Consider the following 27,073-nt stretch of genomic DNA (forward strand, 5'->3'; position numbering starts at 1 on the left):
TTATTCATTGTCCAGCTTTCACGTGCATATGAGCCTATTGAAAATAGGGAGTTTTCATATTTAACTTATCAAATGCTTCCCTATAATACTGATAATCTTCATAACCATCTTTTTAGAAAATTAGATAGTATTTCATGACTGAATCAAATTAACCATACCGTTAATATTCAACATTTATTTCCAGTATTTCAAATTTGTACATGATGCTTTAAAGTACTTACATAAATTTTTAAAAAATCATTGATGGATGTCAAACTGCTTTCTACAAAAGATTTTCGCAATTTATCTTCTTTTTGCTTCATATTGTTTTGAACAATTACCATGGATTTGGTGTGAAAAATCAATGGGGCCGGGGTGGAAAAAGAAGAGTGGAAACCAATTATGAGGGTTCAGGATTTGTCCCGTTTGCAGCGTTTTGGGAGTCATGTAGCTTTGCTACTAAAATGGACTCGGCTTTCTTGAGACCATCAGCATCAGATGTAACTTGTACATACAGCTTGTCAGAAACAGAGCATCTTTGGCCAGTGCCAGAACTACCAAATCAGAATCTGCATTTTAACAAGCTTCCTCGGATGATTCATATGTACATTGAAGTTTGAAAAGCACTGATCTACACCAGCGGTCTCAAACTGCTTACACATTAGAATCACCTGGGCGGTTAAGAAAATTCCAGTGCTCAAGCCCAAACCCATACCATTAAATCAGAATCTCTCAGAGTGGGACAAAGACGTCAGCATCCAAAAAAAAACAGAACACTTCTCCACGCAATTCCAAAGGGCAGCCTATTTTGAGAATCTGAGATCTAAGGGAGTAGAGTGTTAGAAAACAACAATGGTTAGGCTTAGGTGGTTCAGGAACGGGAACGGGAAGGAAACTTTTCACCATATATCCCCATTTTACGTTTTGAATTGTGTACAATGCACATATGTTGCCTATTTAAAATAATTTTAGAAGCTGGGGAAGGCCTCGGTTGCGTACTCCTGAATTAAAGCATGTAACAAGCCAGTCGAAGGACAAGTGGACAATAGTCCAGTATATTCTCCCACTACTGCAACACCACTGCACGCCCTCCATCCTTCCTTGGCTCTGCCGACCTCCCCCTCCGCGGGCCTGTCGAGGCACTCCGCGCTCCCTGACTGCAACGTGGGGCGCAGGCGCGCTCGCCGCTGCAGCCGGGAATTGGCCTTTGGTGACGTCAGGACGCTTCGCGGGTTCCAGACCCCCAGCCCCGGCTCCCGAATCCCGCGCGGAGCGGAGGAGGGGCGGGGCGTCGGCCCCAGCTGAGCTATCCTGTCCGACCGCGCCAGTTTGAATGAAAGCTCTACAAGATGGCGGCGGCCGGGCCCGAGGCGCGAGGAGGTGAGGGCAGCAGAGCGACACCCCCTCGCTATTCCTTATTCTCTAAACTGCGCGAGGCCGGGAAGCGGGACCGAGAGCGCGGGCCAACCTAGAGGGCGAAATGAAGGAGAAACGCCTACTCCCGTCTGGCTGACACCCTGACCCCCAAACTAAGCGAAGCGGGCTCTTACCTCTGGCCACTGACCCTTCTCCCGGCTCAGCCCGCTTCATCCTCCTCAGTCTCCTTTCTGCACACTCTTCCTGACTCTGCTTTTCTGCGCCCTGCACAGGCAGGACACCGGGAGCGGGGCGCCCACCCCACAGGCTGCTGCGCGGCGTCGAAGGTCGGCGCCTCCGCGCGAGCCCTAGAGACTTCGCCGTTATTGAGTGTCGTCTTTCTCACCCCTTGGGGTTCTGAGGACTCAGCAGGGCAGCCAGTTTAGCACTGAGTCTCCCTCCCCGCCTTCTCGCGGTGTAAAGGCCTTTGCCCGGCCGCGGAGGCGGGGAGACTCGGGCAGCTGCGACAGGGGCTTCCCCGGAGGTGGTGTGCCCAGGAGTAATCCCCTGAGAGCGTTGAGGTTCTTGTGTACGGGGTTGTGGTTTGGCGTCTTTGTGGTGGTTTGGGCGGGACATTTTGTGTTCTATTTGCTTTTTAAACTGGGAAGCGGGAAATATCCGGTGGTGTAAATTTGATCTTGCTCTCGGGGGAAAAAAAGTAGTTGGGGCTAAAGTATGAACGATAAGAAAGGAAATAAAAGAGGACACATCCCAATTCGGACACACTGGGCGGTTAAACTCCTCATTGGAAAATATCCAGTAAGTGGACATTTGGGAATGTAGTCTCTGCTTTACAGTAATTTTTATATCCACCATGAACATGCGTATTTATGTGGATGCCAAAGAATTAGATACTGAAGGAGGGTGTGTGTGTTCGAGCGCGCGCTTTGAAAGTCTGGAACTTTAAACGCATTCTAGAATTTAAAGGTGGTTTCAGGCACTGCTCCTCTCCATATAGACTAAAAGCGTATTAACTCTGGATTGTTCTTCTATTATGAATGGCAAGCGTAAGTGTGAACTAGTTTAAGGTTTTTGTAGTGGTAATGAAATGTTTAATCTTGTAAATGAAGTCTTTTTCTATATTGTTATACAGTGTGGGAATTTTTGCCTTTTTACCAAATATTTACAGTTTTTATATTCAGATTTTTTTTTCTTTAATTCTCAAAAATAGGATTTCCATCGATGATTTTGTCTTGAATCCTTTTGTTACTTAAACTAAATGAAAATTGTCACAGACAAGCACACCTTGGGTAGATTCCAGAGGGGTACCTCCCTCCTATGTGATCAGCATAATGAGGTTAACTTTACACAAAAGATCCTGAAGTTTTTTAGATAGAAGGGATTTAAGGCATAGTTTCTGTTTTACTACTCTTCCGAAACCCCCAACCAATCAATCCAAAGCAGAAAACCTTCCCTCAAATCTTTTTTGGGGAAGTACATTTCATTTTCTTGATGTAGAGTTATGAGTTGTTTGCTGGAATTTGGTGGAAATAGTGCTTAAGGATTTCTGACAATGAAGTCCCTGTGTGAGTTGGAGAGGATAAAGAAAGGATGTAGTAAAGTCATAGCTGTTTTCCCTCTTCCTCGGAAATTACCTCAAAACACAAAAAGTTATCACAACTACCTTGGAGAGCCACCAAGTAAAGCTTTAGCTTATTAACTTTAGGTTATACAAAATTACTCCAGTCCTCACATTTTTCAGTGAATCTAAGAAATGCATCTGTGAACCCAGAGAGATGAAGACCTCACTAAAGTCTCGGTGGCAGAGCAAGGACCAGGGCAGAGGATGGATCCTCTCTAGTCCTTACCATAGCACTAGACAAAAAAACAAGTTTATTGCATATTTCTAAACACCAGTTTTGTGTAACTTATATTTTAAATGCAGTATGATAGTATACTGTTTACAGAAATTTTAGAGTAAAATGTGCTGCAACTCAATCAGTTCTGGCTTCTGTAAGGTTGATTATATGTATGTCTGGTTTTCTTCAAATTTGGGATATGGATTATGTAAATTGAATACTCTGTATTTTCTAACTCTTGGTTTAGGAACAATGCAGAAACATACCAAAGTATCAAAATGAGTATTGGAAAAATATTATAGTTTATATTTTTATTATAGTTCTTTGGTTAATTCACCTTGATGGTAATACATTGCAGCATGCCCAAAACAATAAGTGGAGTTAAAATTCGTTCAGCATTCCAGAGTGGGAAAAATAGGACATGTGGTATATATGTTTTCTAACTATATAACTGTATTTGAATTAGATTGCAGTTCTTATTATCCAGTTAAGAGAAAGGAAAAAAAGTTACTTTTTAAATAAATTATATAAATAAGATTGTGTTTTAAAATATATTTTAGATATATTTCTAAGACTAATAAATATTGCCCTAGGCAAACTAAGATCTAAGTTTAATTAAACTGATAAAGCAGTTATATTCTATGTAGAACATAATGGACAAGAATGATGTCCTGGAGATCTAGTTTCATTAAAACAGCAGTTACAGTCTTTGTGGTATGTAATTGAAAGGTTAAAAACATGACCTCTGGTGATCTTTGCATCTATATGTAATTTTAAGAAAGCTTACAAATAGGAAACATTTTGTTCAAGTGGCTTCGTAAAAATCTTATTAACCTCAGTTAAACCTAACAGGATAGAGGCCCATGAGAAAATTCAGAACAGTTACCAAAATAGTTTTTTAATGCTAAACTTGAAGACACATAATTGGTTTCTTGTCATATGAATTTTTAGTCCTGTAAAATTGCCAGCTGAAGGGTGGGAATATAGAGGTTTTAAGTTTTTATTTCTTTTTTTTTTTTGTTTTTGTTTTTGTTTTAATTGAGTAGCTATTTCATTAGTAAAGAATTCTATTTTCTTATTGTAGCTTGGTGTGTGCCTTGCCTAGTTTCACTTGATACTCTTCAGGAATTATGTAGAAAAGAAAAGCTCACATGTAAATCGATTGGAATCACCAAAAGGAATCTAAACAATTATGAGGTGGAATACTTGTGTGACTACAAGGTAGTAAAGGTAAGGCAAATATCTAGCCCCTTAAAAGAGATCTACTTAGACTTCAATTCAGTATTTTCATATTTTTGTAACATAAAAAGAACCTTAAAAACAAGCAAAACTTTTAATGTTTAAATCCTAAGCCATGATAAATTTATATATCCTATCATCTATATTGCCAAATAACACTGAGAGGATATTGAAGCATAAAATGTTCTTACATTAGAATATTTTAAGGTGCTTATCATTCTACATCCAACTCTTGATTATTTCTGTGTGGATTACCAGAGCAAATGTTTTTTCTCAGATTGACTTCTCCGGTCATTCATTTTGTTCTTAGATATTTCCCACTATCCCCTGAAGTGAATCTGGAAATTCAAACCAATTTTATAGTGTTACTAAATCTCCTCAAGAAGTATCACCAGTTGTATTTCCTGACATCATGTCAAACTCCAGATGGTAGTGAGGTTCTGTGGTATAATAGAATGGCCTGGAGTTCAAAGTAATTTCTAGCCTTGGTTTAATACAAGCATACCTGGTTGTATTGCGCTTCGCAGATACTGCGTTTTGTACAAATTGAAGGTTTGTGGCAACCCTGCATGGAGCAAATCTATTGGCACCATTTTTCCAACAGCATGTGCTTACTTCATGTCTCTGTGTGACATTTTGGTAATTCTCACAATATTTCAAACTTTTTCATAATGCTATTGCACACTTAATAGACTACCTAAGTATTATATCCACTGGGAAACCAAAAAATTCATTTGACTTGTTTTATTGTGTTATTTGATTATTGCGGTGGTTTGGAACTAAACCCGCAATATCTCCAAGGTATGCCTGTACCTTGTGACTTAAGCAAAGTCATTTAACTCCTCTGGGCCTCACTTTATTCCTTTAAAAATAACAAGGTTGTTCTTTAAGAACCTTTTTTGATCTAAAATTATATTTCATCTCTCCATAGCCTACTTCCCTCTCCAAGAACTCTGTTTTAGTCATTAATCTGTCAGCTCTTCCAGACAGATGGACCCCAGGAATCTTGTTTACTTCTTTATTTTCCTTCTCCTTCATCTTCCATATTGAATCAGTCATTGAATTCAGTTCTTGCTTTGAAATGCCCATCTGCCTTTGGCATCCTTGTGTGAGCATCTCACTATACTCTCAGCAAGCCTCAATTCCTGCAACAGCCCAATCATCTGCCATCTCAGTGTACAAGCTCTGGACTGATTAGTCTAGCTGAGAGTATCATAAAGTCATGCATATTAGCTCTATTAAAACTTGTAATTTCTATTTTCAGGCTACTTAATTCTAATTGACAAGCTGTGTAGTTATCTATTGTTTTCTTTTTCCATTCTTTGCAGATTTCTCCCAACATTTTTACTTTTCTGAATTCTTATTCTACCCCTGACTCATGACATCCCTGGTGGTGTAGTGATTAAGAACTCAGCTGCTAACCAGAAGTTTGGCAATTTTATCCATGGGATAAAGATGTGGCAGTCTCCTTCCCTAAAAAATTATAGCCTTGGAAACCCTCTGGGGCAGTTCTGTCCTATAATGTTACAATGAGTCAGACTCTGAAAATGGGTTCAATTTGGTTTGGATCTTCTCACATTCAGCTAAAGACTTCTACCTCATTGACCAATAGCATCCTTCAAGTATTATCTCTCAACTTTCCCTCCAGTTATCTGTATCTTCATTCATTTTTACTTGCAAAGATATTACCATTTTTCTTTTTTTTCTCCTATGCATCTTCTGTAGGTCTTGCTTAATCATTGTTGTCCTTTTTTCTAGCAAGCTCTTATTTTTCACTAATTTATCTCATTAATAAACATTAATAAATTCAGATCTTCCCTGATTTACCTGAATTGATAAACATATTCAGATCTTCGCTAATCTTCAGAAATCTTCCTTTGACCTTACTTTCTTGCTCAAGCAACTATTTCCTTCTACTTCACTTCCCATTAACTTTTTAAACAGATATTTTTCAGATGTAATTTACCATGTCATTCACTGATTTAAAGCGTACAATTCAAAGCTTTTAGTGTAACTATTACTACAATTAATTTAAGAACATTTTAATTCCAAAAAGAAACCCCACAACCCCTGTTTCCCCCAGCTCTAGGAACCACTAATGTATTTGCTGTCTCTATAGATTTACCAAGGAGCTGTGGTAGTTCAGTGCCTTATGCATTTGACTGCTAACCAGAAGTTTCACGGTTCGAACTCACCAGTTGCTCGGCAGAAGGAAGACAGTGCCATCTACTTCCATATTTACCGCCTTGGAAACCCACTGGGGGTTGCTATGAGTCGGAATCGACTTGATGGCAGTGGGTTTGGATTTTGGTTTATAGATTTACCTAATCTGGACATTCCTTTGTGACTGACTTCTTTCACTTAGCATAAGGATTTCAAGACTCATCCATGTTGTAGCATGTATCAGCACTTCATCTCCTTTTATTACCAAATAATACTCTATTGAATGGATATACCCCATTCATTTATCCCTTAATCAGTTGATGGAAATTTGAATTGTTTCTACTTTGAGGTTTTTATAAATAATGTTGCTGTGGATATTCATGTACAAGTACTTATATAGACATATGTTTTCATTTATCTTGGGTAGATCCTAGATAGGAATTGCTGGGTCATATAGTAAAGTAAGTGTTAAAGAGCAAAGATGTCACTTTGAAGACTAAAGTGCACCTGACCCAAGTCATGGTATTTTCAGTAGCCTCATATGCTTGTGGTAGCTGGGTAATGAATAAGGAAGCCTGAAAAATTGATGCATTTGAATTGTGGTGTTGGCAAAGAGTATCGAATATGCAACGGACTACCAGAAGAATGAACAAATCTGTCTTGGAGGAAGTACAGTCGAAATGCTCCCACAAAGCAAGAATGGCCAGATTTTGTCCCTTGTATTTTGGTCATGTTATTTGGAGGAACCATTCCCTGGAGAAGGCTTTCGTGATTGGTATAGTAGAGGTCGGAGAAGAAAAGGGAAGACCCTTAGCGAGATGGATTGACATGGTGGCAGCAACAATAAACTCAAGCATAGCAAGGATTGTGAGGATGACACAGAACTGGGCAGTGTTTCTTTCTGTTGTAATTATGAGTTGAAACTGGCTTAGTGGCACCTAACAACATAGTAACTTAAGTTTAATCATTTGAAGAACTGCCTTGCCTGTTTTCCAAAGCAGCTGCACCATTTTACATGCCCACAAGCTGTGTGTGAGGATTTCAGTTTCTCCATATCCCCACCAACATTTGTTATCTCTTTTTTTGGTGGTTCAAACCCACCAACCACTCCTCAGAAGGAAGGTTGGGCAATCTACTTCTGTAGTGATACCGCCTCGGAAACCCAAGGAGGGGGTCACTATGAATTGGGTCCAACTCAACGGCACACAACAACAATAACAGAGTGTGCAATGATACTTCATTTGATTTGCATTTTCTTGATGGCTGATGATATTGAGCATCTTCTCATGAGTTTATTGGTCATTTGTATACCTTCTCTGGAAAACTGTTCAGATCCTTTGCCCATTTTTTAATTGAATTCTGTCTCTGTTTGCCATCATTCCCCACTCCTTTCCATCTATTTTTCTTACTGTTTGTTCTGAATCTCCTTTACTGTTTCCTATTCTTCCTTCCTCTGAAATGTAGATATTCTCTAAGTCTCCATTCTTGGTTGCCTTCTCATCTTGTGTTGTTCTTGTTGATATATGCCATCGAGTTGGACCCGACTCATAGTCGGACCCCTCCTTGGGTTTCCGAGGCGTTATCACTACAGAATTAGATTCCCCAACCTTCGTTCCGAGGAGTGGCTGATGGGTTTGAACCGCCAGCCTTCTGGTTAGCTGTCAAGTGCCTTAGGCACTACGCTACCAGAGCTCCTATTGTCATCTCGTAGTTGCTCTTAAATAACCTCTTTCTCAGTGGTTTCTGCTCATATCTGTTTGGCGCATGACTCCCAGAACTTTCTGAGGCCTTAGCTTCATCCTGAACTGAAAACCCTACCAAAAAAAAAACAAAAAACCTCATGCCGTGGAGTCAATTTGACTCATAGTGACCCTTCCTTGGGTTTCTGAGGTGGTATCTCCACAGAAGTAAATTCCCCAGTCTTCCTTCCAAGGAGTGGCTGGTGGATTTGAACCACCAGCCTTCTGGTTAGCAGTCACATGCCTTACCAAATTCTCCATATTCAGAGCTACTCATTCTTCCTCCAAATCTGTAGCCTCCCTATTTGGTTAATGGAATTATAATACTTCCTAGTTATCAAAGCTAAAAATTCCATACATCTGTACTTTTTCCTTCCTTCCTTATCTTCTAAATCTAGTTACTTCTCAGACTGTGTTAACTCTACCTTTCTATTAATCATTCCTGTTATAGTTTAGGTTCTTGTCTATATTGCAGTTGTCTCTTAGTTTCTTTACCCTCCCATTTTTAGCTGTTGATATCAGCTACCCCTTTTTTTAGCTCAGGATCATTGGAATAACAGGTTTAGATATTAAGAGGTATAAGAAATCATATTTATTTATAACTTGGTCTCAAGTAGCTAAGGGAGTGCTTGGTAATGCAGGTTACTCAACCCTCAGACTACTTAGGATTTTATAAACCTCTAATTCTTCCCTTAGCCCACTCCTGAAATAAGCACCAATTACTTACAATAAAATATGCATAGCATCCAGTTGAAATGTTTGTCTCAGTATCAGACTTACCTAGGAATCTGAGTTTATATTGAAGGGGCTACCAATATTCTTTCATATATAGAATTCTGAGTGTTGTGGTTTGGTTTTAGATAATTTTTGCTATTTTGTTTCTCTTTAGTCTTTCTCATTAGTCCAATTGGTTTCTTTCTTTGGAGTAAGCAACTTTCCTTTGCTCACTGTATATGTCTGCAACACACTCTCATATCCCGTTTCTTCTACCTAGCACAGATTAATCTATAAACCATTATTACTTCACCATCCCTTTACCTTTTTTTTTTTCTCTTTTCTTTTTTTCTTTCTCAATCTCATTCTATTTTTCTTTCATGTATTCAGGGCAGGTACTAGATCTTAAGACCTTGTCCTATACATGTATGGCTCCCCTCCAATTAGCTCTTAAAAGGGTACTGTCTGAATACAATATTCTACAAGGAATTAGAATTGTTTCTAAAACACAGCTCTGATTGTATTAGGACCTTACTTTAGACCTTTGATGGTTCCTTGCTGTCTACCAGTCTAAGCTGAAAAACCTTAGCATGGGATTGAGGTTCCTTATCATTTGGCCACCAACCCCCTTTCCAGCCTCATCTCTTGTCACATATCCTAGTTTATATCCACATTGAAATGCTTGTAGATTCTTTCATTTAGCTAAGACTTACTGAGCACCTACTATATGAGCCAACCACTGTTCTAAGCATTGGTAGCATTTGTTAAACATATAATTCTTTGAACACATCTTGTGCTTTTGTTTTTACCATCTCTTGTCACATAGCCTACTTTATATCCACATTGAAATGCTTGTAGATTCTTTCATTTAGCTAAGACTGAGAACCTACTATATGAGCCAACCACTGTTCTAAGCAGTGGTAGCATTAGTTAAACATAACTTATAAATCTTTGAACACATCTTGTGCTTTTGTTCTTATCATTTCCCTCTTTGGAATGCTGTTTCTCCTTTTCTTTGTTTGGCAAAATCCTACTTGGTCTGCTAGGTTCAGTGCAAAGATTACCACTTCCTGTACAGCCTTTTTCCCTTATCCACCTCCAGCAAAATTAATTGCTTCATGTTCAGGACTTAGGTAATAGTATGGTTCTTATTATCATGCTAGAATGTGTCACATTTTACCATTTGTGCCTTTCCTTCTCTGCTAGATTGTTAAGCATTTGAGATTCTGGACGATGTTTTACTATAGTCCCTAGTACATAGTGAGTATTTAATTAGTGGTTAGTGAATTGAATTGTCTTTTGCTTCAATCATTTCTTCAGTTCCCACCATTACTGTTAGACTAGACCTCCATTCCTTCATGTTTAGATTATAGCAATCTGTTGACTAATATCTCCTGATTCTTCTTTCTGTAGACTCACTCAACAAACATCTGAGTTTCTTCTGTGTCTCGGCTACTACATTACCAAAGCCAAAGCAAACTCACTGCCGTCAAGTCGGTCCCAACTCATAGCGACCCCTCCTTGGGTTTCCAAGGCAGTATCTCTATGGAAGTAGATTGTCCAACTTTCCTTCTGAGGAGTGGCTGGTGGATTTGAACCGCCAGCTTTCTGGTTAGTAGTTAAATGCCTTAGGCACTATGCCACCACTGGAAATACAAAGATTAATAAGAAATTATCCCTCACTTTAGGGAACTCAGCATAGTAAAAATGATTGACAGGTAAATAATCCACTACAATATAGTATTGCAAGTGCAATGGCAGACATTTTTACAAGATCTGTGAGAAGTGCACCTAGGTTAGGTCACAGGAAGATTCCCAGAAGAGGTAATAGCCAGTTGGTGCCTCAGAAGACGAATACTATAATTCAGTATGGCTTCAGCATAAAATGTAGTAGGGAATGAATGAAAGATGTGTGAAGGATCTTTAAGTCATCGTAAGGCAATGGGGGTCATTTGAAAGTTCTGAAGAGTGGCAAAATCCAATTTGTAATTCAGAGAATGTATTCTGTACAGTGAGGAAAGTGGATCGGTGGGGAGGGATATAATACACATCTGACCACGTGTTCTGAACATTAAATCTAGGCAAGAAATGGTGGTGCCTGAACTAAGGTATTAACAGTGGGATGAAGAGCAGTAGTTACACAATTTGTGGTTTAGTGGTCAGGGGATGATTAGGCAGTGAGGAAACCACTGCTAGGAATGCACAGGTAGTAATTTACATAGTGGTACAGATAATAGTGTTCTTCAAGATCCAGGAATATAGGAAGAGGAACTAGATTGAGTATGGGGAAAGGTTAAGTACATTTTAAATATGAGGTGACCAGTAGATGTTGTAAAATGTGGCTCTAGATCAAGTGTGATATCTAACTAGAGATGTAAATAGCTGGCAAAAGACAGTGGTTGAAGCACCAGCAATCGATATAATTTTTCATGTTTAACTTAACATATTTATTGGGTATCTACAGTTGTCCTGTGCTAGGCACTAGGGATCTCAGCACCAAATGGCACAGGAGTATGGTTCTTGGTATCACAGAGTTTATCTTTTAGTGAGGGTAGAAATACTTAAATATAATTATACTAAGTACTTAATTATATTTGAGATAAATGTTAATATAACAGAAGGATCTAACTTATCCTGGAGGAATTGGGCAATTATCCCTGAGGAACTAATGTTTAAACTTAGTACTAAACAATGGGAAGGGGGGGTGGAGGAGGACTTGCCTTGAGGCAGAAGAGAGACTGATTTCTTTCAAGGAACAGAAAGGTCAGAATGTCCAACATGGTGGCCAAGGGATTTTGAGATGAGGCTAGAAGGATGGGTAGGATCCAGAAAATATAACTTAGAGGCCAAGAAAAGGATTTTGTACTGTATCTTAATACTAATAGGGAACACTTAGTAATTTTAAGCAGAGGAGTAACATGAAGAAATGCATATATTGAAAACATTACTCTGGTGCATGAATAGATTGAAGGTGGCAAGAGTGGACACAGGAGAACCGTCACGAGGCTATTGTAGTCCAAGCAAGAAAATGAGAAGAACAAGAACTGAGAATGAACCTTGAGGAAGAGTGCTTGATGTCCTTAGAGCAGTTTCTATGGTATGGCTAGAATAAGGCAAGTTAGAATGGATTAAAAAATGAATTGGAAATGAGAAAGTAGAGTTGAGTAGGATGGACAGTTCATCCAAGAATTCTGACTTAGAAGTAAAGGAAAGAGGAAGGCTATGTATAGGACATAAGGGTGTCCTATCCTTGGAAGGAAGATGGGGCAATCTACTTCCGTATTGATACTGCCTCGGAAACCCAAAGAGGGGTTGCTATGAGTCGGGTCCGACTCGACGGCATATAACAACAACAATAATACATAAGTAAAAAAATTTCAGTAGATCATAAATGCATGTAATTTCTAAAAATTAAATGTTATCAAGAACCATATACATGTACAAGAAGTCTCCCACCCCTGTGGCCCAGTCTTTGGTTCTCTCACTCTTAACAATTTATTCTATCTTTTAGAGATTCTTTACATATACGAGCATTTATGTGTCAAAAGAGCTTTAGTATAATACTTTAAAAATAAAAAAGTGTGGGGTGGGTGGTTAATGCTAGTGAGAACCAACAGAAAAGGAGAAACTGAAGATAAGGGAGAGGAAGGGTAGAGGGAGTACATCTCTTTTGTTGTATTTGTATCTACCTTCTCTCTATTTACAGGTATGTGTAAGGCTGGAAATAAGGGGAATTAATGCCTGGTAGCTCAGGTGGCACAGTGCCTAAGAAATTTGACTGCTAACCAGAAGGCTGGCTGTTCTCAAACCCACCAGCCACTCCATGGAAGGAAGATGGGGCAATCTACTTCGGTAAAGATTTACTGCCTTGGAAACCCAATGGAGGTGGCTATGAATCAGAATCAACTCAATGGCTATGTTTTTTTTTTTTTTTTCTTTTTAAATATACCTGGTAGTTTCTATCTTCTGTCTGCATTAGGAACAGAGGTTATATGCTCCTGAAAATAATAAGGTAGGGAGATAGTGGGGGATGGACCTTGAAGAAAGTGGAAGAGATCTGAAATAGCCACCATGGGGTCTGGAAAGAATACAGACTGGTGGAACAAAGGGATTGTTACTATTGTGAGTCAGTGTCAGGTGTCCACTTCAAGGACATAAATAGTAATAGTTCTTAGTCTTGGTGCTATGTGATTTTCTGTGCTAAGTGTTCTTACCATGTCATCCCTGACAAAAGCTATGAGTACCCTTAATTAACATACTTAGCTTAGCAGTAAAGAACAAGAATTCCCATGCACGTTGATGGGACTTCTCCCTTAGTAAGCTCAGCATAGTAGTAAACATCCTCCAAAGCTTTGACTTATTAAAGTATCCAGATAATTTTGTGTGTCTAGACACATCACTACACTGCCTGGCACAAACTAACAGAATGTTCCACATATTAACAGTAAATTAATACTCCTAAAGTTTTTTTTTCTTTTTGAGAACTAAAATAACACAGAAATCATTAGATTAACATCTAAATTTTAGACATCAGGAAAATGACTGAGTGTCAAGAAAATGACTCTTCCAAGGTCATGAGACTAGTATGTGTCAGCACTGTGTCTCTAGAACCCAGGTCTCATACTTCTTACCCTCTTAGTTGCTGGCATGAAAATTCACTGACTTTCCACTGACCATTAAAAAAAAAAAAAACCTCACTGCTATCACGTGAATTCAACTCATAGCAACCCCTCCTTGGGTTCCCGAGGCATTATTTCTACAGAAGTAGATTGCCCAGTCTTCCTTCTGGTGGGTTTGAACAGCTAGCCTTCTGGTTAGCAGTCAAATGCCTTAGGCATTGTGCCACCAGAGCTCCCAAACTATGTGCCCATGGGACACTGGGTTCTCATAATCAGATTCAGGATATTCTACTATATTGAGTGATGATGATATAAAAATTTGCAGGATAAAAAAGTTAATGGAAAGATGGAATTTTTTCTTCTGTTTTTTTTTTTTTTTTTTGGTCTTCTCATACATATTTTTAAAGTTTTGGTGCTTGCTACAAAACAGATAATGAGAAAGCATGAACTGCTGTCCCCAGATTAAGTTTCAACTTGTATTTAACTTGTATTTCTTTGAAGTTAGTGTTGTGATTTTTGTTAGGTACATGTGTTCCTCATGTCTGTATTCAGAAACATTTAGTCAAAGCCTAAAAGTGTTAATGCAATTCTGCTAGGTTCTAGAGATACAACGAATAAGATTTCATCCCTTCCCACAAATGGCTTAAATTTAGATTAGAAGTGGGAATACAAGGGGGCTGGCAGTTATCATTTCTTGGGTAAGAGCGGAAGGAAAGACTTCATGGAAGAGGTGACATTTGAACTGAGTTTTTTAAAATGAGTAGGTTTTTTACACATAAAAAGATGAAACTGAAATAAAGTGTTGATTAAGCAAATGGAAGAGGGTTTTCTAATTAGAGAAAAATTTGTGAACAAAGCAACAGAAAGGTATGAGAAGGCCTGGCATGTTTAAGTACTAGCAGTGATTCAGTATGGCTAGAGGGTAGCATGAATGGGCAAATAATGGGAGAGTAAGGCAGAGAGACAGCAGAGATGGAATCAAGAAAATGCCCTTTTTGTTATAAGAAGTTTGAACTTTATTCTGTAGGCAGTGGAGAGTCATTAATAATTTATACGCAAGAGAATGACTGACTGACTGATTCTGTGGGTTTTTTATGTCTATAAGAAAACATTTTAGTGAAGAAAGATTTGGGTGTTGTCAGTCTGGAGGTGTGGAAACCAGTTGGGAAATTAATAATCCAGGTAAGAATTGAGGGTCTGAAGTAATTAAAGCTATAGTAATAGGGATGGACAGGCAGAAGTATCTAAAGAAACTTAATGATGGATTGGATTGAAGAGAGGAGTCAAAATTTACTTCCTGGTTTTCAGCTTATATATCTAGGTCAATGGGGATACTTTTCACTATAATGGCAATATAGTTTGGGAAGGACAGTGTAAGTTCTGTGTGGTAGATTGCTTTGAGAACCTGTTGGGCATCCATATAGACATCCAGTAAGTTATTGGGTATATGGGGCTAGAGATAAAATTTCAGAAGTCATCAATAATGAAGTTGCCCAGAAAAAGCATTTAGACCTGGAATATTCCTAACCTGGAATCCAGATATCTTGAGATTACCAAAATATTGTATATGTAACTTTTGTTAGAAGGTTCATAGTTCTCATCAGGTTCTCAACAGAGATAATAAACACTATTTAGTGTGAAAAGGGGTCAAGGATAGAGCCCCCAGTATCTTTATTGTATAAGTGATGGCCCAGGGAAGCAACTGCTACAAAGGAGGTAGAAGAGAAACAAGAATGAAGAGAGAATCATACTGAAACCTAAGTAGGGGCAGCATTGGCTGATGCTACAGGAGGACATGTGTCAAGTAAGATAAAGACTAAAGAATTCATTGGTTTGACCATTAAAAGATTGGTAAAATTGTTCATAATGAACAAGTTAGAATGAATGTATTTGTATTTAATGAAGCTCCCTGCAGAGACACCATGGTTTCTAAAAATTGTAAGGAGTTCTGGCCTAAAATAAAATTCAGATACCTCAGCCTGGTGTACAAGGCTGTCTAAAATTTGTTCTTGCCTTTCCATTACAATTTTATTCTCACTTTAACATTCTGAACTTTAAAGCTAGTCAAAACTATCTCTGTTGTTTTCTGGAAAAAAACAAAAACCTGTTGCAGTTGAATTGGATTCGTAGCGACCCTACAGGACAAGGTAGAACTGCCCTATAGGGTTTACAAGGCTGTAATTACAGAAGCAGATTGTTACATCTTCTCCTGCAGAGCAGCTGGTGGATTTGAACCAAGACCTTTCAGTTAGCAGCTGAGCTCTTAACCAGTGCACCACCAGAGCTCCTTTGTGTTCTGGATACTTCATGCAAATCTTAGCTCTATGCTCCTGCTTGTGTTTTTCATCCTGCCTGGTTCCCTACTGAACAAATTCTATGAGTCTTGCACTGTGTAGTTTTATTCTTCCTTTGTGTCCTGTTTTGATTATTTGACCTATATTGATTTTCTTCTTCCTTTATAACCTAGTGGTACTTGTCATCTTACTTGTTTTGGCATTTTTAAATAGTATTACCTTGCATTGCTTCTTACTTCACGTATTATTTCCTTCTTTCCCCAATGAGATTTTAACTCCTAAAGGCTAGTAATATCTTATAATTAATCACACCCTCTAGTGGCAGAATTTTCAATACTTACTGTAGATGCTAAAATATTTGAATGAACTTAAGCTAAGTCAAACATAGTATGGGAAAACAGCTTTAAGAAAAAATTCATATGATGCATTCCAAATTACAGAGCAGTGATTTAGTGATCATTTTGTCCACTGTACTCCATTGTATAGGGAATCAAGAGTTGATTACATACCAGAATGAGATAGTGATAGCACACTTATATAAAACTTAAGAACTTTTTGGCTTTTACGGGGAATTTTAGGTGTCAGATTAATTGAATTTATTTCCTGAGTCAAAATTATTTTTCCATGATAAAAATTAGCTTGCTTTTCAAAATGAAAATAACGGTTTTAGGACTTTAAAAGTTGCATATAAAATAAAATACAGAAGTTTACAAAGTAGGAGTATAATACTTTTTCTGTTTCACCAGAGACATTCATCTGTTATAAGCATCTTTATAGTGCCTCTTATAAACTAAGCAAGTATCAGTGTGTTTAACGTAACAAAACATAGTCACTAAAAGTGCAAGTGACATCCAAGATTAAAACATAATAAATTATTTTTGGAAGAAAAATCTTTCTGAATTTATATGTTAAACTTCAGTGGTGGGATGATTTGTAGTTTTACTAGATGATAATTTTTCATCAGGAGCTCTGGTAGCAAAGTGCGTAAGGCACACTGGGCTGCTAACTAGAAGGCTGGCGGTTCGTACCCACCAGCCACTCTCGGAAAGAAGGTTGGGCAATCTACTTCCATAGTGATACTGCCTCAGCAACCAAGGAGGGGTCGCGGTGAGTCAGGTCCAACTCGACGGCACATAACAACAACAACAACAATTTTTCATCATCTTACTTATATATAATATTTGTTTCATTGTTTGCTGGCAAATTTGGCATAACTCAGAACTGTGGTAGGGAAAAAAAAACAAGGGTTGCATTGCTTTATTCTGGCATCAGAGAAAAAAAAATCTCTTAGAATTGAGAAATAGATTAAGTTAGATATTGCTTAATGGTTCTCATTATTGGTGTGCAGATATCTGCTAAGAATAACCCCAATCACAATAATTATCTGACATTCAGAAGAAATAAATCCTTAGACTTTAGTGAACCCTCAATTTGACATACTTTAATGAATGTCTTGGTTTTGAGGTTTGTATTTTTTTCCTAGAAATCATAATGTATGTTTCCACGAAAGTGAAGTTTTTGTTATATCCTTATAACATAATTAAAATTTTTTTTTTAACAGAAAACATATTTTGACTAGTTTTCACAAAGAAGCAAAGTTCTTTTAATTCACAAGAATTATTGCTTGCTGAGTAGAATGTAATGTAGCATTAAAATCCAGATCTTTCTGGGGGATAAAATAAGCTTCTCACTAGCTAGCTAAGTGACTTACTTTAGCACAACTGCCTCACAATGCTCCTCACCCCAGTCTGTGCCTCAGCAGTATTTCAAATACCACATGTCCTACACCTGCCATATAATTTGGAAAGCCTTTATAAATATTAAAATGCTGCCATAGGTATCCCTACTTTATAATAAAAACTTCATTAAAATTTTCAGAGAAAAGCAAAATGTATCCCAATTAGTATTTATCAATATCTTATGAGCTAAAATGATAAGTAAAAACTGTAGGATGGAGTTTAATCACTTTGATATATCAGAAGGCATTTTATGGTCCTATTTTACCTGGGGTATGAGGATGTATCTTTGTTATTAGTCCAGAGGACAAAAAAATATATATATAAAATTGAAAGATTTTATTTCAGAATTTTCTGTTACACATACTTAACTACCTTTGTCAAAAGAAATGTAGTCAAATCACTGGGGTGGAAAGACAAGATTCCAGATACCATGGTGGCCAACAGCAGTCTGAAAGAAAAACCAAAAGATTTGATCTTTGGTAGATTGAGTACCTGCTATCTAACCCAATCGTGGGTGAGTACAACTTGGGTAGTATACATTATCTAGAACAGTCCAGTGGAAATACGTATTTTAAATTTCCTAATAGCTACTTTAAACGGTAAAAAAAAATCATTTTGAATAATACATTTAATTTATGAGGGCTCTGGTAGCATAGTGCCTGAGGCACTTGACTGCTAACCAGAAGGCTGGCAGTTCAAACCCACTAGCCACTCCTCGGAAGGAAGGTTGGGCAATCTACTAGCCACTCCTCGGAAGGAAGGTTGGGCAATCTACTTCCTTAGTGATACCGCCTCGGAAACCCAAGGAGGGGTCGCTATGAGTCAGGTCTGACTCTACATCACATACAACAAACATATCCAAAATAGGAACTCTGGTAGCATAATGCCTAAGACATTTGACTGCTAACCAGAAGGCTGGCGGTTCAAAGCCACCAGCCACTCCTCGGAAGGTTGGGCAATCTATTTCCGTAGTGATAATGCCTCAGAAACCCAAGGAGGGGTCACAGTGGGTTTGGTATATCCAAAATATTTCAGTGCTGTGTGTGCTGTGTTAACTTGAGTATGTGTCTCCAGTATATTCCACAACCAAACTCAATGATGTTTTCATGTGAAACATTTTTTAAATACTAGAAATACTTTGTTCTTTTTTATGTACTAAATCTTTGAAATTTGGTGTCATACTTAAAAGTACATTACAGTTACCCATATTTCAGGTGTATGTATGACTAGTAATGACTCTATTAGACAGAACATTTCTAGAGCATCCAGGGATTGTGTGCCCGTGACATTAAGAATATAACTTACCTCATTTCCAGTGTATAATATTAAGTTAACCTTAGAGAATGTCTATATCTACATGTAGCCAAGTAAGCCACTAGAGGTCATGAATTGTTAATCTTGGTCATGAATTGTTAATCTTGGGACCACCTGTTTTCAAGATCAAGATAAAAATACTTTTTTGTTTAACCTAATCACTGTTTAGTAGAATACTCATAAATTTCAGTATTGTTTTCTCCAGATAAGACTTTCTAGCAAGACTCTTCAGTCTGTTGTCAGTCATGTTGTGCTACATCTAAATTCTGTACATATTTTATATAATATAAAGGAAAGTAATTTTATTTTTATGATTTGTACTTAATTTATTAGAAAATTGTGACTCTTGACATATTCTGAACTGTATTAAGAAAAATGATAATAAATACCTTACTCTTTGAGATATTTAATTCTATTAAGTAATTGAGACTATCATCTGATTTGCATATTTTTTATTTTTTTTTTATTTTAAGGACATGGAATATTATCTTGTAAAATGGAAAGGATGGCCAGATTCTACAAATACTTGGGAACCTTTGCAAAATCTCAAGTGCCCATTACTACTTCAGCAATTCTCTAATGACAAGCATAATTTTTTATCTCAGGTAAAGAAAGGCAAAGCAATAACTCTTAAAGACAATAATAAAGCTTTGAAACCTGCCATTGCTGAATATATTGTAAAGAAGGCTAAACAAAGGATAGCTCTACAAAGATGGCAAGATGAACTCAACAGAAGAAAGAATCATAAAGGAATGATATTTGTTGAAAATACTGTTGACTTAGAAGGCCCACCTTCAGACTTCTACTACATTAATGAATACAAACCAGCTCCTGGAATCAGTTTAGTAAATGAAGCTACCTTTGGTTGTTCATGTACAGATTGCTTCTTTGAGAAATGTTGTCCTGCTGAAGCTGGAGTTCTTTTGGCTTATAATAAAAACCATCAGATTAAAATCCCACCTGGTACCCCCATCTATGAATGCAACTCACGATGTCAATGTGGACCTGATTGCCCCAATAGGGTTGTACAAAAAGGCACACAGTATTCCCTTTGCATCTTTCGAACTAGCAATGGCTGTGGCTGGGGTGTAAAAACACTTGTGAAGATTAAAAGAATGAGTTTTGTCATGGAATATGTTGGAGAGGTATGTTCAACTTATCACATAGCAAATTGTGTACATGTAAGATTGACATTTTTGAAAAGTTACCTTTTTACTCAGTAACTGTGTTTGGTACATTTTGATATTTGCAGATAAGTGAAAACTCATTTTCAGGTTTGGGAGAAGAGTTCACTGGCACAGTTAAATACATAAACATGTGCATGAACAAAGGATATATATAATGACAAATGAAATGAATATAGTCATCTTTCAACAAATGTCCATTCAGTCATTGAAACTGGTATTTGTGTATTTTAAAATGGAACCACTTTTTATAGGAAGTCCTAAGAAGATTAGATCTAAACACATGCTCACTTTGAAATTTTTAAGTTGTAATTTACTCCGTCTGACCAAATATAGTTCAGTGTAGTTGGCAAATCTCAATTTTGTATCAACATGAAAGATATTGTAGAGTAGACCAATGTTTCATAGACAAGTATTATAAAGTAGACATAAAACAATTTATTGCATTCATAATAAAATCCTAATTGTCTTTACAACTCAGATACTTTGAACCATGAAGCATGTTCTCTGAATTGCTGTATGTTGTTGTTGTTGTTGTTGTTATGTGCCGTCGAGTCGGCCCCGACTCATAGCGACCCCTCCTTGGGTTTCCGAGGCAGTATCACTACGGAAGTAGGATTGCCCAACCTTCCTTCCGAGGAGTGGCTGGTGGGTTTGAACCGCCAGCCCTCTGGATAGCAGTCAAGTGCTTTTAGCCACTATGCTACCAGAGCTCCTCATAGATACTAGCAAATTTATTTTTATACAGATAGAAATGTTTTATACAGATAAAAAGTTTATTTATAAATATGTTTCTATCTATAAAATAGTATTTACTGCTTACTATTCCAAGCACTTTATATATTAACTCATTAATCTTTTCAACAACTCTAGTAGGTATTCTTCTATCTCCATTATTATAAATAAGGAAACTGAGGCACAGAGAAAGTGAGCAACTGGCCCAAGGTCACAGTAATAAAGAGGAGTCAGGATTCAAAACCAAGTTTGCAAAACCAGTGTTCTTTACCTCACACCATACTGCCTCAAACTGAATGGTGGATAAAACATATTCATCTAGAATTCTGAAATTAGATCTTTGTGTTCATACCAATACATTTAGAAAGTGGCAGATTATGATTAATTGTTAGGATACCATATTTTGCACAACCAGATTATTCCTTTTTGGCAGCCAAATTTGGTTGACCTCATGAATCATTAGATATTTTTGGTTTCTTTAGCTGAGCATGTAGTAAAGTTGTGTTTTTAAAAGCAGAACAGTAAATGATGGTTTTGAGCTATAGAATTTCGTGAAAACAACCTATCCTCCAAAATTGAACTTTCCATACAGTTCACTGCAAGTTTAGTATACTTTCTCTCCTGTATTTATAATAAATTATTTGTGACTGCACATAGTTGAGATGAGTGAGAAGTATACCTTTAGAAGCATATACATGTAAATTTAGTCCTTTGCATTTAGTTGTATCCTTAGCTGTAGGTGAATAGCTTTTTACTTTGGTGGGATAGTGCTCAAGGCATTCAACTGCTAACCAGAAGCCTGGCAGTTCAGACCCACCAGCCACTCCACGGAAGGAAGATTGGGCAATCTACTTCCGTAGCGATACTGCCTTGGAAACCCAAGGAGAGGTCGCTATAAGTCGGATCCAACTCAGTGGCAGTGAGTTTTTAGTTTTTAATCATAATGAGAAGACGGCTGGCGGTTCAAACCCACCAGCCACGCCTCGGAAGGAAGGTTGGGCAATCCTACTTCCGTAGTGATAACTGCCTCGGAAACCCAAGGAGGGGTCGCTATGAGTCGGGGCCGACTCGACAGCACATAACAACAACAACATAACAACAGCGTTTCAGCTTTATTGTTGAGTTGTCTCAAATACTATTTAAAAGTTACGGGGTTTTTGTCCCACCATTCTCCTCCATTCATTTTCCAGACTAGGTTGTATGAACGTTTATTGTGATGATGACACCTGGAATTTCTTACTTTTTAAACATTCATATACATTAATAAGCTTTGGGTAATTATTTTTTGAGATTGTTGGTTTTCCATTGCTTCACAGAATGCAGATTTACAGATGATTGTTTCTTTAGTTTAGCAATAGCCATGTTATATACTGTAGTTTTTTTTTTTTCCCCAGGTGATCACAAGTGAAGAAGCTGAAAGACGGGGCCAGTTATATGACAACAAAGGAATCACATATCTCTTTGATCTAGACTATGAATCTGATGAATTCACCGTGGATGCAGCTCGATATGGAAATATATCTCATTTTGTGAATCACAGTGTAAGAAATACTTAAAATATAAACAAGATTAAAATTCAATTTAATACTGTTTAGATGATTTCTATACAGTATCATGAACTATATACCCTTTTAAAGTATATTTTACTTTAAAATATATTAATAAATATTTTAATATGAGGGCTTCTTAAGCATTATTGCTGTATTACAAAAATAAATAATTGAGATGCTTGGCAAATACCAGGTATTTTGCAAGACTCTACGTATGTTACTTCATTTAAACTTTCCACCAACTTTATAAGGTAGATGTTACTCTCCTCTCAAAGGAGGAAATTAATGAGTTTAAGGTAAAAATATTAAGAATCACATACAACTATATAGGTGTCTTACAGAACATAGCTAAATTAAATTAACATAGCTAAATTTTAAGAAGTATGACTCCTAAAATATAAACATGTTAATATTTAAAACTTTACAGAGTATTGAAGTATTTAGGGCTCTTTTTCTAAATTATAAATTGGTATTCTTACTTTTTAATTAATTTTTTTAAAACACTTCAAACACAGTTGAAATCTTAACTCCAGAATCGTACATTCACATCTTATACTCTAAAAACTGTTACCAAAAATAAACAAGTTAGTAGTTATGGGGCACTTACTAAGTGCCAAGTATTTAGCATAACATTAGACTTGCGAGGTTGACCATAATCTCTATTTTATAGGTAAGAAGAAAAATATGTCTCCGAGAGTAAGCTGACGATAGTGAGGAAGTAGATCGTATTGAATTTTGATGGATTTCATACCAAGAAACTTGTTTATGATTACTATTTAAGTGTTGGAGATCTTCTTAATCCCTTTTTAGTTTTATGATTTATTTAAAGTTGTAAGGAATTTTTTCTTAATGATAAATTTGAGGTACTCCAAAAATAGATATATTCTATTCAAGGTCAGTTAAACTAGTTATTTTGATTTCTTAATATGACCTACTATATCTTTCTTGTATACTCCATAATTTAGTTATTAAAATATCAAACACTACCAGATAAAAGCTTAAGCAATGAAACACTATGCTTAATATGAAATTTGAGTTCTGTGGTTGGTTTGATGTTTTAAATACAATTATTCTAGTTCCAGTATATAACTCTGAAATATTTACAGGTAAAATGATATATTCTTTGGAATTTGCATTAAAATTCTCTAAAACAAAAAGTTGAGACCAGATGAAACATTGTTGGTTAAATGTTAAATCTTTAATCAAAATTGGTTAAAGATTATATATGGCTTATAGAAGAGCTCATTACCATTATTTTCATTTAAGTGGGTTATAACATTCCTTTTTAGTGTGACCCAAATCTTCAAGTGTTCAATGTTTTCATTGATAACCTTGACACTCGTCTTCCTCGGATTGCATTATTTTCCACAAGAACCATAAATGCTGGAGAAGAGCTGACTTTTGATTATCAAATGAAAGGTATGGTTTAGCAAGTATAGCTTCAGTGTAAAGGATCTAATTATAGTGGGAAAAGGCTAAAAAATTATCTTCTTACTCAAGGACACAAAGCTAATAGGACAGAGCTAAAACTACATAGAATCCAGGTCTCTCTGACCTTAGACTAAGTAATGTTCTTTCTTCCTCATCATACTGTTTCCTGACTTATTTTGAACTTCCATTTGGAAGCTTATTTATTATAGCATCATTTCTCTCTACCATACTACTTAACATTTTAAAAAAATGATAAGCCTACATCTATGAATAGTTAACTAAGGGGGGATGTTTAGTGAAAAGACTGAAAATATCATGGAAATCACATTAACTTCTTTTCTACTGAATCTGGCTTTTAAATAAGTAAATAAACTCACTGCTGTGGAGTCAGATCCTACTCATAGCGATCCCTCCTTGGGTCTCCGAGACGGTATCACTACAGAAGTAGGTTGCTCAGCCTTCTTACCGAGGAGTGGCTGGTGGGTTTGAACCACCAGCCTTCTGGTTAGCAGTCAAATGCCTTAGGTACTATGCTACCAGAGTTCCTCACTTTTAAATAGAACATTTAATTCTGTTTCCTTCATTTTAACAATATGAAAGTTTTCTTTCCTTTGTTTTTCTAACAATGATCCCCTTTATATATAACTTCTTGGCCTCACATTATATACTCTTTAAGTAATATATAAAATGAATGATTGTATATTAGATTTTTCCAATAAATTTCATCATTCAGAAATCCATTCTCACAAATATGGGCTAAAAGGATACACTTTACAGTTTAATAGTCTACACTGTTTATACCTTCAAGACAATTAATAATGACTTGTCTCTGAATAGGAGCTCTGGTGGTATAGTGCCTAAGGCATTTATTTGGCTGCTAACCAGAAGGCTGGCGGTTCAAACCCACCAGCCACTCCTCGGAAGGAAGGTTGGGCAATCTACTTCCATAGTGATACTGCCTCAGAAACCCAAGGAGGTGTCGCTGACTCAGATCGACTGGATGGCAGTGCGTCTGGTTTTTGGTTTTGTCTCTGAATGTTCATAGTTATATATGGTTGTTAGGTGCGGGAGTTGATTTTTGACTCACAGTGTCTCCATGTGACAGAGTAGAACTGCCCTGTAGGGTTTTCTGAGTTATAATCTTTATGAAAGCAGACCATCAGGGCTCCTTGTTTATATATACAAAGGAAAGTTACATTTCTTTAGGAGTTAGCTTTAACGATCTTGAATACATAGCACTTTTGCTAACTAATTTAAAACTAATAGGAAATTTGAAATTCATTCTAAATTATCTTGACTCTCTTTATCCTCTATTTCTTTTTCTATGTATGCAGGTTCGGGAGATATATCTTCAGATTCTATTGACCATAGCCCAGCCAAAAAGAGGATCAGAACTGTGTGCAAGTGTGGAGCTCTGACTTGCCGAGGTTACCTCAACTGAATTTTCAGGAAATGGAACTGATGATCATTTTAGTTTTGTTTTTTCTTAATGTTAACATTTAAAAAATCCCAAGTATTTGGGAATTTTTTTTCATATTATTAAGACTATTCTATGTTAATTTATAATTCATAATTCACATTTCAAAACATCAGCCAAATGCATTGTTGAGGCTTCTGAAGAGAGGAACACAGGATCACATAGACCAATTTGAAGTGTACATGTTTAATGGTTGGATACCAAGCATGGAAGGAAAAGTATTTACATATCAACATATACATATTTAAGAAGTTGGTGTGAATAGAGAAATGCCTCCTTCACTATGTGAGAAGTGTTAAACTGATAACGTAACAGTTGTTAAGATCAAACATTCAATTTGCCATACACCTTGGAGAAATACTAATTCAATTTGGACAAATACACCACCAGTTCTACCTTTGTAGTTACATTGTAATTCCTATTCACCTACTTAATACTTGCTGTACTTGTATTTGAGACAACTAGGTGATACCAGATTTTATATTCTATTTCCTACTTTTATCATTAAAATATTGGCATCTGAATGATGTAAAAATTAAAGGTAGAAAATTAAATGTAAAAAAAAAATTACTTATAGCTTGATTTCCTGTTTTGAAGCATCTATCTTTATGGAGGAATTTGTGTCTTATCTGGTAGTTCTTAAAGACTTTTTTACCCTGTGGATGAAAACTCTCTCAAAAACTTTCTCTGGAAGTCCAGAATACCCAGCCATTACACTTTTTTGAAAGGATGAGGCCATGGGACCAGTTGGTGGTGTGGGGTGCTAGTCGGGGCAAGCAAAGCATTAGGGTATCCATGTTGAGTGCCTCTGGTCTAAACACCCAAGCAAGACACCCCTAGAAACAGCTGTACCTAGTGATAATGTTACACACAGTACATTATATCTTCTGTATTTTTTAAAATTTCCTATAGACTCTTCTTAAAAAGTAATCTATATTTTGAACTGATACTTGTTTTATACATGAATTTTTTTAATATAACAAAGCTAAACTTGAGTTGGCCAAAAGTAGCTTTTTGTGTGCCTGAATTATGACCATTTGTTAGTTGAACTACAAAGACTGAAATGGAATATATTATAGATTTTTATTGTTTTCCTGCATGGTAAAGCCTCAGTCAGGAAAAATTGTTTTCTCCTATTTCTGATTCTGGGATTCCTAATCATGGTGTCCGATAAGATAAAATGCAGCAAATAAGTTTAGTTGTCAGTATTGCTAATTAAGTTTTACCTAAGCTCATTTTACCCTGAGCTTTAGTGGCCTAAAATAAGCTTGGGTAAAATTGAACTGACTTCAAGAATGTAGCACTTCAAATATCTTCTTCATGTTTTTTGGGGAGAAGCAACACTTTATTCATTATATTGCTTTCACATGATTTTGCTCTCATAAAACGAATAAATTGACATATTTGGAGCCTCAGTATATCTGCTAACTAAAATGTGCAGAATGTCCTAAGGAAAAATAGAATTTTTAATGCTATTTCTTAACATTTTCTTTATGAAAAATTAGTGAGATGGTATCAGTGCTGATAGAGTCGCAGATTTACAGGTTGCTCACAGTTGCCAAGCTTATTTCAAATTATGATGCTCACAGATTTAAAGATGCATCATAAACATTCTTTTTTAAAATGTCAGTGTTTTACTGTCTAGTTATTCGATCTTGTCTACTTTTCATGTGTTTAAAAA

General features: G+C 36.7%; 1 protein-coding gene across 1 annotated transcript; it reads left to right on the forward strand.

Moving 5' to 3' along the window:
- Window positions 1-1,328: 1,328 nt before the first annotated feature.
- On the forward strand, window positions 1,329-25,356 carry SUV39H2 (suppressor of variegation 3-9 homolog 2). The gene is made up of 6 exons (XM_007954917.2): window positions 1,329-1,359; window positions 4,279-4,424; window positions 19,489-20,160; window positions 22,329-22,475; window positions 23,774-23,903; window positions 25,250-25,356. The coding sequence occupies exons 1-6, from the start codon at window positions 1,329-1,331 to the stop codon at window positions 25,354-25,356; spliced, it is 1,233 nt and encodes a 410-aa protein (XP_007953108.1).
- Window positions 25,357-27,073: the final 1,717 nt, after the last annotated feature.

Source organism: Orycteropus afer, unplaced genomic scaffold (assembly GCF_000298275.1).
Source record: "Orycteropus afer afer isolate SDZICR_OR568_19922 unplaced genomic scaffold, OryAfe1.0 scaffold00481, whole genome shotgun sequence".
Lineage (NCBI taxonomy): Eukaryota > Metazoa > Chordata > Mammalia > Tubulidentata > Orycteropodidae > Orycteropus > Orycteropus afer.

What these genes read in the sequence shown, in the direction of transcription:
- SUV39H2 (XM_007954917.2), top strand. Translation starts at nt 1,329, where the DNA reads ATGGCGGCGGCCGGGCCCGAGGCGCGAGGAG. An exon ending in CTCATTTTGTGAATCACAGT is followed by an intron (nt 22,476 to 23,773) that starts GTAAGAAATACT and finishes ATTCCTTTTTAG; the next exon opens with TGTGACCCAAATCTTCAAGT. An exon ending in TTTTGATTATCAAATGAAAG is followed by an intron (nt 23,904 to 25,249) that starts GTATGGTTTAGC and finishes CTATGTATGCAG; the next exon opens with GTTCGGGAGATATATCTTCA.